Here is a 13,543-nt window from a genome sequence, read left to right on the forward strand (position 1 = left end):
GTGCAGTGCTACTGCTAACTGTCTGCTACAGGGAGCAAAGGGAGGGGGAGGGGAAACCTGTGGTCGGTCCTGGTGCACTGTGAGATATTTAAACACTGTTTGACATCGTTTAGAGGGATTTGTTTGTGTTTTTGTTTGTGTTTTATCTATCTATAAGTTTTTTTTTGGGCTGGACACTGGGGTATAAATCATTTCCTCATGCCTTGAGTGCTTGTCTTAACTGTGTGTCCTGGATGATGGTTCAAAGGTCAGATATAGATGTAGTGTTTTGTGAGAAATGGGTTCTTCCACAAAGAGGCTCACTAATCTGTCCACGAATAATATCTTTATTATTCTGCTCCCTTTTCTTGTTCATGATGGTTTAAAGTTTTCACCTCAGCTTTAAATATCCAGCTACAAGTATAGTCTGAAGTACTTAAGAGCTGTGATGAGCTGTGCACATCTAAACTGCCTGTATTAGTAAGTAAGTTCATTCTGTGTGCTTTTTTGAGTATTCGCTCATATTTAGATATTTGCTAATGCATCGTCACCCTCTTCCCAGAATATACGTTGTTTTTTTTCCGCTGATGGCAGGAAAGTGCATTTTTTCTGCTGCTCTGTGAGGATTAGTATTTGAGCTGAAGAAGTGGTTATTAAAAAAAAAAAAAAAAACCCGTGCATGGCAGAAAAGTGGCAGCCATATGCCGGAGAGGCTGATGCCGACGCTGCTGGGTGAATTCGCCACGCCTCCAGATCGGACTGCGAGTGACATTTTTATCATTTGGAGAGTGTTAGCAAAACAAGTCTGCCGGCATTCTGTTACAGCCCCAGTGAGGCCGGAGCGAGCGTCGTGCCGAGGTTTCCATTTCGGCCCGGCGGTGATGTCACACTCACAATGCATGCTGGGTTCAGGGAGAATCTGGCTTTGGTGGCTTTGGTGCAGAGACCCATGAGTTATTTATACATCGTAAAATGTGCACACTAACACACAACAGAAAGACACACAGAGCTGAAATAGAAAGAAATAGTTAACACCTTCAATGCCTCTTTTGGAAACAGATTAGCAATTCAGGAGCTTCTGACGATCACACTTTTTAAAAAAAAGACACGTCAGAATTCATGTTTGTTGATTTCTGACCTTCAAACTCGCAGGTTCGGCCGGTAGAAACACTTTTTTTGGTGCATTATATTCTGTGATTTTGACTTTCTGATTCTGACATTAGCCTGGTTTATGTAATCCTTTGTGAGGTCAGTAGACAATGCAGCAGTGAAGGCCGCTCACACTGCAGGGTGCACACACACACACAGACGGAGGTGTTTTCACTCATTTTGCCTGATTAGACTTCGTCTCATGCACTGAGCACGAAAACCAGGCTCAGAGTTCACTCAGTATAAGACTTCTTTTCTGCTGCGATGTATTTAATGAGTGAAACCAGACTCACAGAAACTATTTCTAACCAGCTGAATCTATTATTGTAATGTTAGGACTGGATTTTATTGAGATGCAACTCCCAACATCTAATGTTGTCTGTTGACAGATACCCTTTTGTTTATTTAACATGATAACTACATTTATCTAGACAGTCTAGCAAATGTGACACCATTTTTAAGAGCAGAAACGCACCGGTGTTACTAACATAAACCAGCCAGCATGCTCGACCAGGACCGTCTAGATCCAGTGCAGCCATAATTAAATATAATATTTACACCTGTGCTATTCATACTGTGACACATCTAAATATATTCTGAGAAAAAAAGCCTGTTGGCATTAATTTTATTTAATGAATTAAACATTTGAGAGAGCCGGGCTGTCCTTCACTTCACAAGCATCAGACAATAGACGGGTCGTATAACTTTACACAGATTGCATCAATTATTGTCACTTAACGGTCTGACGTGGGGGTTTGGATTGAATCAGCGATACTCGTGTCATTGTATTGAAAAACAACCATAAAGAGCGCAGTTTAAGCGGTTTACTGCCGTGATGTGGCATAAGACAGGATACAAGGTTGTGTTATTTCCCTCTCCGTCTCCACGCCGCCGCCTTCATCAACAACAGTGATCCGTCTTCTCTTAGCCAGACGCTTTGTCACTGATCGCTCCAATTATCCAGAGTCAAGCTGACTGTGCAAAGATAGTGGCCAAAGAAACTCCTGCGCCAACGTCTGCAACACAAACAACGTCTCTCCAGCCAGGAATTATATTCACTGCTGTCGTAGAAAGTGTGTCTGATGAACAAGCCCTTATCTGCCTCCTTTGACTGAATTATAGGAATATCAGTGTTTCCTTTCCAGTTTCCTTAGAAGTCTCATTTCCTTGAGTGAGGCTTTGTACTGTGTGTTGGTCCTCCTTGTGTACACATCTCTGCATTGAAGAGAGACAAGATGAGCTCTGACTTACGCTATCAGATGTTCTTCTCTTTGGTGAATGTGCTGCATACTATAATGAGGCGATTTAGGAATTAAGTGAATGAATTATACATCCACATGGCCGTTTGGGATGAACTCAAATTAGAATTTCCAATGGAGAGAGGTTATGGGATGAATGAGGAGGAGGAGAGGAAACAAAACACAAGGCAAGAAAACAGTAGGAAAGGAAATGATGCAAAGCGGATAGCAACATTGGGTCAGTAGGTAATGGGTTTAAAAGTGTGAAAAATCTAATTAAAGACAAAACTCCCCATGAATTTTCATCTCATTAAGACGTCTCTAAATGCAAAATGTTCCCAAAAGCAGAAGTTTAAATGACAACATGTTTGTGGAGCATTTTGCTGCCTCGTACGTTCATCAAAGTGCCAGAAACTAACGTTTCTTACTCTCATTTGGGGATCTGTCAGTCCCCGTGTGTGTGTGTGTGTGTGTGTGTCTGTGTGTGTGTGTGTGTTTGCAGTGACACTGGAGAGATTTCAGGTTGGCCCGGTGACAATCGATACGCCGCAATGTGACAATACTCTCAAAGTCAAGTCATTAAACGCCACCGTCTGAGTCCAATCATCCTCTGCTGCCTCATTCATTCAGACTTCGCCGAGTCACAAACCGCTGCTGCTCGGTGGCTGCGTCTCCCTGAAGGGGGGGGGGGGGGGGCGCCAGGTTTTCCCTCGCCGCGCCGGGACCGCCCCTCACCTCCACTTTGTTCACAATCAGCGTTTTCTATTCTATAAAAGGCTCACCGGCAGCAGCAGCGTTAGCTTTGACACGCCGGGTAAAGAGTTGTGACACGGGGTCATTCCTGCAGGCCGCTCTCCATCTGCAGACGTCAGGCAGCAGAGTCACTCATGCAGGTGAGACTCTGTGTTGTGTAACTCTGGAAGATCAGAGGCGCTGTGCAGCTTTGCCCTGCCGACCAGGAGATGCTGAATAATTCAAGCGATGCATGTTTGGTTTATTTTTGTTTATGTTACATGGCAGAAGGAGGCGTCGTGGGTGACGGTATCAGTCAGAAACACACATTGCTCTACTTCTGGGCAGAGCGACAAGACTTTTCTTGTGTGGCAATGTGGGGTCATTGTCTATCAACATCCTCTCTGCAGGAACAGTACGTAGCTTAATCCTTCATACGGGTCAGAACGTGTTTGTTTTCACAGTTTTGATATGTTTTGACTCTTTAATCTAGTGCGTTGGATTTGAAATAGAGACGCAGAGGCTTTAAGATTTGACCACCGACTCACTGTTCCTCGTGTGGGATGTGTGTTCAAACCTCTGCAGACTTCTTCTGCAGCTTCACTGGCAGCTCCTAGGCTTTGCTTAGGCATGTTAGCATGCTAACATTTTGTAATTGGAGGAGAAAGTACAGCTGAGGATGATGTGGAGTGTCATTCGTACGGCAATGTAAAAAAAAATCATGACGGGAGTCAGGAGATCTGCAAAGTTATCACAAAGTTATTAGAAATAATCCTGCAGGGGACAGTCATGGTTAATGTCCAAAAACCTCTGAAATTCATGAAAATATAGTGTCATAGAGACTTAAAAGCATTTAAGTCTCTATGACAAATCACAAGTTGGCAGTTAAACAGAAGAAAATGTTCATCCAAATTCATTGCAAGGGTCTATAATGGGGAAACTAAAAATGTAAATTTGTTTTAATTCATGCAGACAATCCCAAAAGAGGGGAGGTGTTTGGTGGGGTGAAGGATGTAGTGGGTGAACCATCCTGTGTCCGATGCACCAGGTTAATGTGCCCAAACAAACTGTTTGTATTTATTTAAGTGAAGGCCAGACTGCCCTTTGAAAGCGCCTGAAATAAGCAAGAAGTGAAGAGTACAAACCTGGCAGAGCATCACCGGAGACTGGGAGGAGGCCAAGAGTCTGCTGATGTCTTCAGGTCATTGAGTCCAACCAGCAATTGAAGGATTTACACACAAATATGAAATATGGAGACTTTAGACGTGTTTGTTTTTTTTAAAAAACACTACAAATCAGCTGATGTGCATGTAGTGATTAAAGCTGAGTCAGCATTAACCCCACAGGGTTTAGTTTCATAGCAATAAGCAGTAATAACGTTCTGACGGCACTGTAAATGCTGTTAGCCGATCTGCAGATGAGATAATTGAGTTGCTGCTGCAACCCCAGTTATAAGACATGATATTCACAGTTCTGTCAAAAACAGTGAGGATTTAATTTGCCTTGTACTGCATGATTCTTCACGTCTGAACAATTATTCAGTTGTGTCCATCTCGCGATCTTTGTTTACCAAATATGTCTCTCTTTTGGAAACCGGAGCCGGTGTCTCTCTGAGTACAAACAACTTCCAACAGGATCCCTCGCTGTTGGTGTGCGAGTGGGTTGTACCTCATCGTGCTGCCTGTGGTTAGGATGCGTGGCTGCTGATGCAACATCACCTATGAAGTGAAACCGGGACCTTCCAGTTGTGCGTCGTGACTCTGACGCAAACCTGCAGAAAACATCGTCACGACATGTCACTTGGCAGCCTTGGAGGAGGACTTTCCTCATTTCCTGAAAGTTGAGAGTACACAGAAGCAGGAAGCTGTCACCGCCTCTCAAAATTGTCTCTCAAACAGCTTCAAACAGCTTTTATAGGTGCTGTTGTGTGTGTTATTCGGCTTTCCGTCTGAGCTTGGTTGAAGTGCACACAAAGTACGAGGAGAAACATTTCTGTTAGTTCGATTCGCCGCCACGTCCTTCCCTCCTCGGCCCGCAGGCCGGCCACACACTGTGGACGGATAGCGATTAGCATATCTCAACAACAGGAGCTGATTGTTTGTGTTGTCGCCGTGTCGGTCCCCTCACTTTCTATTGATCTGGCATTGATTGACTTCCAGCCAGCATAAAGGAGCGTGTTCATTCTGGCTGACGGCTGAAGGGCATGTGCTTTCACCGGTTTGTGCAGCTCGTATTGTGTTTGTTGAGTCATCCTTCAGAAATGCACTTTGTTTATTTTCATTGATGAGTTGCATTCGTCACATTACGCACATACATATACATACATGACATTTGCTCTCTGCATATGAGGAACCGGCTGCCTTGTGGTTGCAGACGACGCTCTGCCCGTGAGCGACCGCCGTCTCTTTGGAGGCTGAGCTGCTGTTGAATTGTAATGCGCCATCATCAGAGGAGTTTATATTGTGCTACTTTGTTCACCCAATAATGCAGTAATAGAAACACATCTGAGGATAATGTAATATAATACAATTCAATAGCGACAGCCTTGAAAATGGCCACACATTTTAATCAGGCATTTCAGTATAACGATGCATTAAAACCCTCATGAAGGGAAGATTTACTGCCAACTGAATGTAGGTATCAATGGAAAACATATGCATGTAGTTGCTTCACCAAATGTCATGACGGAGATTATATTTTTCTGTTCTTTGAGGTATCTATGCATCCAAATATCTCTGCATCCTTGCTGCATGAGAGTTGTAATTCCTGCTGTTTGGTTCTGTAGTGAGTATTCAACAGCGTGTATGTGGGATTAACTTCAAGTAAACTGCAGTGTTAATTATCTTAATGAAGGAACATGTCACCAAGAGCATCAGAGAGGATCATTGATGTGTTTTCTAAACATTTGTTGGACAATAACGGAGCTCTTGGACGCAGACGAGTCAGCTTTTATCAGTTGTTGACTACACAGACAACACTTGTTGGTTTTGGATCGTCCTCACAGGACTTTTCTGAACAATACACCAGACGTAATACAATTAAACATTATTACAGCGAGAACATTATCACGTGCACTGCTTTAACAAAACATTGTCTGTGTCCGTCTCGCTCCCTCGTAGTACAAACAAGTGGAGCAGTATATGTCCTTCCACAAGCTGCCTTCCGACTTCCGACAGAAGATCCACGACTACTACGAGCACAGGTACCAAGGCAAGATGTTTGACGAGGAGAGCATCCTGGGAGAACTCAGCGAGCCCCTCCGAGAGGTGAGACAAAAGCCACAGGGCTTGTTTTACGCCCTGTCGCTCCTCCTCGGCTGCAGTTTGCACACTCGACGGATATTTCTAACCAAACCAATGTGTGTCTTCTCAGGAAATTGTGAACTTCAACTGCCGCAAGCTGGTCGCATCCATGCCGCTGTTCGCCAACGCAGAGCCGTACTTTGTGACGGCCATGTTGACCAAGCTGCGCTTTGAGGTATTCCAGCCGCACGATTACATCATACGGGAAGGCACCATCGGGAAGAAGATGTACTTCATTCAGCACGGCGTCTGCAGCGTCATCACGAAGGGCACCCTGGCGATGAAGCTTTCTGACGGCTCTTATTTTGGAGGTAGGACGCCCGTTTGTGGCCTTCTCTTTTTATCTTCTGATTTTTTCTCTCGACGCTGATCCTCTTCATCCTTCCTCATTTCAGAGATCTGTTTATTAACGAGGGGCCGGCGGACAGCCAGCGTGCGAGCGGAGACCTACTGCCGACTCTACTCGCTGTCCGTCGACAACTTCAACGAGGTGCTGGAGGAATATCCCATGATGAGACGCGCCTTCGAGACTGTTGCCATTGACCGTCTGGACCGCATCGGTAAAACGTTCCTCCATTGACTGCTTCGTGATACAATCATTTTAAAATAGGCAGTAAATTGAGTTCCCTCAGAATAACACGGGACGCTGTAACAGAAGATGAGAGTACATGGTGATGCATCCATTTTCCTTCAGGGCCGGTTCTGCTCGAGGATGTGCCCGACTTGAAGGACATCACATGTTATTTCTAATGCATTTATGTGTCCTCTTCGCCCCGTCCTTAATACTGAATCCGTTGTTTTTCCGCAGGTAAAAAGAACTCCACCCTGATGCACAAGGTTCAGCATGATCTCAACTCCGGTGTCTTCAACAACCAGGAGAACGAGCTGATCCAGGAGATCGTCAAGTACGACCGCGAGATGGTGAAGCCGGTGGACCTGCAGCGGCCGCGGGCCATGTCCATGACCCCGTCCGTCGGCGGTATCTTCGCTCCCCCCGGCCAGTCGCAGTCGGGCTCGGCCATCGCCACGCTCCAGCAGGCCGTGGCGATGAGCTTTTGCCCTCAGATGGCGAGTCCGCTGGTGGGCCCGGGGACCCTGCAGTCCCCTCGAATGGTGCGACGGTTCCACGTGATGCAGAACCTGGCCAGCCCCATCGCCATGTCGCCGCTTCAGTCCCAACCCCCTCAAACGTTCGGAGGGGCGTTCGGATCCGCCATCTCCAGCCCGCCGGTCCAAAGCCCGCTGGCGGCCCCGGGACGGACTTTCCAGTACATGGCGAGCGCGGGACCCTCCGGCTCCCAGTTATCCCTGGTGCAGCACCACGCGCCCAGCCCCACACAGACCCAGCAGAGGGCTGCCTCGCACAAGAGCACCCACTCCCTACACGCAGGCAGCTTGAGCCAGGATACCCGGGTCATATCGGCCTCTCAGCTTTCACTTCCCCAGGAGGGAACGCAACAACAAGCCGCCTCCGCGGCCCCCAGCCCTCCGCCGTCCACCCGCACTTCCAACAACTCCATCGGTCCCCCTCAGCCCCCTCACCCCAACCTGCCAGGGTCCTCAGGGGCGGGGAGGTCGGCGGGAGCTCAACAAAGGGTGGTCTTTGCCTCCACACCTCCTCCCAGTGGACCCGCTGGGACGGGGGCAGCAGTAGTAGCAGCAGCTGCTGGATCAGGACCTCCAGATTCTGGAGTTCCCAAGAAAGATTCAATTGTCAGCCTTCCGGAGCTTGACTCTGCCAGATCCCGGCTGTCTTCCAACTTGTGACCCTGGTAGAGTTCAGGAAAGAGGCCTTTTTTTGTAGGAGAATCTGTTTGTTTTTTCGGTCAGTCCGGCCGATCTGTCGGCTCGTCAAACGACCAATCAGCTACCGCCAGCGGCACCAGTCAGCGGACCTGGATGCACTGTGTGCTGGTGTCAGCAGAAGGAAAAGAGCAACTCAAAGTCTTTAGACACTTTGGCTGGGAGGAGTCTATACAATTAAACTAGTATAACTTAAGGTGGAACTGGTCTAGTCTACTGTGCCAGCAACTTTAGTCTTAGTATCACCCCTTACACTCTGCTTCCAAACACCTACTGTATATCGCTGTCTTTACTGTAAAGATATGAAGAAAAGTATGATTTATGTAACTATTGCATACTGTGTAGAATCCATGCAATGCAATCTAGCAGGAGCTGGACTTAAAAATGAAAATCAGGGACTTGAGGTCAAATGACAATGACATTTTAAGCGTTTAAAAAGTGTTTTGAGTGTACTTTTTTCCGTATAAGCTGTTGTAGCAAAAGAACACATTGCTCTTCATATTGTTTCAAATAGTAGTGAAAATAGTGTTTTAGACCGCTGGTCGATCTTACATCGATGTGTAAATAGTTGATGAAAAGAGTACGGAGGGATATTATATTCATTGTATCTACCCAAACCAAAGTTGAGCTTGAACACAAAGTCTGGTTGTGTCTGTATCAACTAAAAAAGAAACATAGAAGAAAATGCCATTTATTTAACTGCCTTGATTCAACGTTAGAAGCCATATATTTGGTTTGTGTGTATGTATATCTGTGGGTGTAAGTTTGTGTGCATGAGTTTGTCGGTACGTTTTTTCGGTTTGATTTTTCAGAGAATGGACTCACTTTGTTTGCTTTTGTCACGCGCTTGGTTTCACATGCCGACGGCAGCACCGACCTGTCCTCGCGCAACACCTGGGAGGCGGTCCGCTGCGCCGTCAGCGCACTGATTGTAACCCTGAAGGCAAAGGTGGTTAAATATATTGAGCTTTATCGAAAAGGAACCATTTGTGAACAACCCATACTGTATACTTGCTTGTTTTTGTCTAGGTTTATTGATTAACACATGCAATATAATTCTGCAATACTCTACCCCGCCTATATATAAAAAAAATATATATGAATATAAATATCTTTACATATGCTGTACAGGAAAGTTTTCCTTTTTTGTTTTCTTTTTAATGTGAAATCTTAAAGAATCCAGCAGCTACTGTGGCTTCACTTGAAGTATTGTAATCCAGTGACCATGTTGTTACCTTAACCAAAAATGTTGGGAGGGAATGAGAGGACGTGCCGTGTCATTTTTTTTTTTTTTTTTTTGTTCAAACAGATGAGAAAAAAACTTTAAGTTCAGCAAGTCAGATCCACACAAAAAAAAAAACGTCACTTTAAAACCCATTTGAAGATATTAAATTGTAAGATGAATGGGGGCGGGGGGGCAATATGGGGCACAAATGCCTCAGTTGTAAAGCTCTTTGCTGGTCTCCATATGCCCGACATCACCCAAAACTCCCATGAATGTCTCAATATTTTGATCCACAACAAACTCCATCGTTAAAATCCCCCGATGGGGTTTTAGACTTTGGTTTTCTTTGTTCTAAATATTCTGATCCTGTTGAACCTAAAAGCCTTCTCTTGCTGAATGTATGCCATATGAGAAGGAAGACAGCTAATCAGATATAAACTGCCATGTAAATAAAGGGACGGAGATTCAAAGAGGCTTTTATGATGCAAGGGGGGTCGTGGCCGTTACTGTGTGTGTCGCTGAGTGTCTGTGCCATCTTTTTAGGTTTTGATTGATGCTTCTCTGGGTAGAACGTTGTTGTATTTAACCTGTGTGTCGCCCCCCACATCCTGTCCCCACATCCATCACGAGAGGATCCCCCCCTTTTTTTTTTTGTTGGCGTTCATTTCATCGAGGCCATTTTGAACTCCTCGGTCGCCAGCGAGCATGGAGGACGTTCAGTTTGCCACCTCTGGTCGCACCCCGACCTTCAAAATCAATGCTCTATTCTCTGAAAACGGGTGCGGCGCTTCTTCTGGGCCTGTTATCTGGTTAACCTATAAAGGACGAAAAATGAATCCAATTGAGAAAGAAAACAGGCGGCTGATTCGATGCGTTCAACAAACAGCGCGTCCAACAATTTTTTCGATCCTCAGCCAAACTGTAGAATCGATGGAACGGACATTTCACTCAGGTTTGCTCCCTTTTTTTTGTTTGTTGTTGTTCTTGTTGAGAATCATCTATTGATCGCCTCAGCGTGGCCGTTCATTGATTCATGTAGTTTTCTCCATCCTCCCGTAATCAACGTGTTGATTTAACCGCGCTGAAAGGTTCCCCCCTTGAATTTTGATTGGCTGAGAATAACGAGGCTCTATCGAGTGGAGACACAACCTCCTCAGATTGTTATCATTGAAACTCGGTGGCGTTTTGATCACTCTGAGAGCTGCTCAAGTCCTGAGACAATGTGTAAGTGATTGTTTTATCCAAGGGCTTCATTACACGGGTTATAAACCCTAAACCCTGGCTCCTCGTCGCCACTCTAGAGTGGCCACATTTCCACTTTTGATCGGTAACGCGCACTAAACCCTGCTCATCGTCACGCCCTCTCGGTGCTGTGACCCGCTCCAACTTCATTTTGCTTTTTTTTTTGTTGTGTTCCTATGCGAAAGGTGGATGCCAAAATACCAATATGATTGTGAATGAGTCCATTTGAGTCGATAGCTGTTGTGTTTGCTTCAACGCTGTTCCAGTGCAATCAGTTGGTCCTCTTCCCCCGTTCCTTTGTGCTAATACCAGAGTTTGCCCTATTAAGCTGCTATCAGGACTGTGCTGATATATGATTTGAATGAGTCCACAGTCAGTGAAAGCAAGATGGAAGGAGAGTTGAAGAGCTAATGTTTTAAGGCAATATCAGGCACCGTCTCTGTTTCATTGCGTCGCCGTAGTGTGTAACTCACTCCCACTCAAAGGATGGCAAACCCGACACTTTGACCAGTACCACTCTGTCTCAACCCCTCAGCCATGAAGCCGATACAGCCCTGCATGGCCGAGCACATACTTCTGTCCGTTACCTGTTTCGCAATTGTGTGTGTGTGCGTGTGCGTGTGTGCGTGTGTGTGATACAGCGCTGTATTTGCCTGATGACGGAGGGGGGGTTCAAAGTGCGATTGTCTAACGGTTCTTCTCCTGGACCTCGCTGTGAAGTGGGATTTTTTTAATCCCTCGTACATGTTTGACACTGACTGACAACTATTGAGAGTATCTACGTTCCAAACCTCTCATTCTCGCTGTACCAGATATTAAAGGGTACTGAATGCCTTGGTGTTGATATGTTAGCAAATCAGGGTATTCTTTTTTTTTGTCTGTAAAAGTGTCTTTGATTTATTAGTATATCTGATTTGTTTATTGTTTATAAAACGTGCCCCATGCACACAGACTGTATATACCTTGTGCCTAGTATATCTAGTTTCCACAGTCTATTTTTGTGGTATGTATGTGCCTGTAAAAATGCAAATATGTGTTTTTATTTTCAACTTGCAATATATGTATAAAAAAAAAAACATTAGATGAAGACTAGTATTACTGAATTAAAAATGACAATGTCAGTATATATAATTTTCCCTGATTTGGGAAACACAAAAATTGCACATTTTTGTTGGTTTGAGCCTTCCAACACCATGCGCGCTGTACTCTGTACTTTCATGTTGTGTACATATGTATACGCAGAGATGTGGGGCACTTTGTTGTGTTTTTCCACTACCTCCTGTATATGATACATTTTCTACAGTGAGAGGGTGAGCTCTGACAGGCTTCTGGTGGATATCGGCAGTCTAGACGTTAGCTTAGATGACCTGCTTGCTGCAAAGAGCCAAAAAAATGACAAAAAAAACAACAACATTCACTAAAAAACTGTGGAGATGGCTGCACACAAACATAAATACGGGAACTAAACAAGACGTGTGCACACGCTGGAAAATCCATATTGTTGCACAGTCTTTAAACTCTGATGCTGGTTGCACACTGATCTGGTTTGCCATAATAATAATAAATAAATTAAAAAAAGGCTGAATTCAGTCACGAGCTCGACTCCCTAGTTGAGTTACCTTGACAGGTGATAGCAGAGTGCATGCTTGTATTTTTCTTATCTAAGCGGAGAGCGTTCTGTGTACGATTCTTAGTGGGACCTTCAAATCTAGACATTGTCGTGAACCAACAACGATTTTATTTAGTCAACCTTTGTGTCGTAGCTACTGTAGCCTGCTTAGCTTACCTAAGCCTTCTCTCTGCTTCAGGACTTTGTGTATCGTGTGCCTGAGTTTGTGTGTGTGTGCGTGCGTGTGCGTGCGTGTGTGTGTTCCTGTGCCTTTCCTTCTATAATGTTGGTCCCACTTGAGAATAAGATGCCATTGAGGCGTTTAAAACCCACGTGAGGCTGAGAGAGACGCCAGCACAAGCTGGAAAGTGTTACACGGTCACAAATCTACTTGTTCTAAAAAAAATTAAAAAAAAGAAAGAAGAAAAACAACAACACTATAATGCTCCTTAAAATAAAATTAAAAAAAGACTCTAGCACATCCATAGACTTAGTAGCATTCCACAGCCTGCAAGAGCAGCTCGGTGTGGGCATCCAGACACACTTTACCAGCACCATGTAGACAACAGCACAGATATGTGACACAGCATGTGTCCTCTCTCTCTTTCTCTCTCTCTCGCTCTCTCTCTCTCTCTTTGGAGGCCAATCTGCAACCATCTCAGGCTGTGCTCTGCTTAACAAATAAGGTTCAAGTATTTCAGAACTCCAGCTCTGTCTAAGTTGATGTCTACAATCCAGGAACAAATCAGCTCCCGGCCCGAGCCGCAGCACTTTTCCCAAATTGATCTCAAAGAATCAAGGGGGGATAATTTGGGGGATCGCTGGTAATATTTTTTTGGTCCGTCAAGTCTTTCCCAGACTGCGATGCGCAGCCGGCAGCGATGGGCGCTGGGGCTGATTTGAGCCTCCGTGCAAAAGGCTGTCTTGTCCACCACCTTCTGTTGGCCGAGAACACAGAGCCACGCCCTGGTCTCTCTCAATAAGCCGGTCTGTCAGTCAGTGGCGATGTCGTTTAAGCGTTCGTAAAAAGACGAAACATTGTTGTGCAATAAAAAGATGAGCGCATTGGCATACTTACCTCTGTGTGTGGACTTTTATTCACCTGTGTGTCTTTGCTGGTTGTCGCTCTGCGTTGGAGTCGGTACATGTGAGCGTTTAACGGTATAGCTGCAAACACACACACACACACACAGACACACACACACGCCACACACCTCAACCTTGTAAATCAGCCAGCAACCCCTCCACCCTCATCCTACCCCAC

At 45.3% G+C, this 13,543-nt stretch overlaps 1 protein-coding gene across 1 annotated transcript in view; it reads left to right on the plus strand.

Moving 5' to 3' along the window:
- The window catches only part of LOC137781904 (potassium/sodium hyperpolarization-activated cyclic nucleotide-gated channel 2-like), a 28,695-nt gene extending 15,358 nt beyond the window's left edge, over positions 1–13,337 (plus strand). The window contains exons 5-8 of the mRNA XM_068570916.1: positions 6,218–6,364; positions 6,471–6,711; positions 6,796–6,960; positions 7,209–13,337. Of these exons, the coding sequence (XP_068427017.1) occupies positions 6,218–6,364; positions 6,471–6,711; positions 6,796–6,960; positions 7,209–8,167 (1,512 nt within the window). The 3' untranslated portion in view covers positions 8,168–13,337. The remainder of the gene's footprint in view (positions 1–6,217; positions 6,365–6,470; positions 6,712–6,795; positions 6,961–7,208) is intronic.
- The last annotated feature ends 206 nt before the right edge of the window (positions 13,338–13,543 follow it).

This window comes from Clinocottus analis, unplaced genomic scaffold (genome assembly GCF_023055335.1).
Source record: "Clinocottus analis isolate CAN_PGR_092001 unplaced genomic scaffold, fCliAna1.0.p SCAF_11, whole genome shotgun sequence".
In the NCBI taxonomy this organism is placed as follows: domain Eukaryota; kingdom Metazoa; phylum Chordata; class Actinopteri; order Perciformes; family Cottidae; genus Clinocottus; species Clinocottus analis.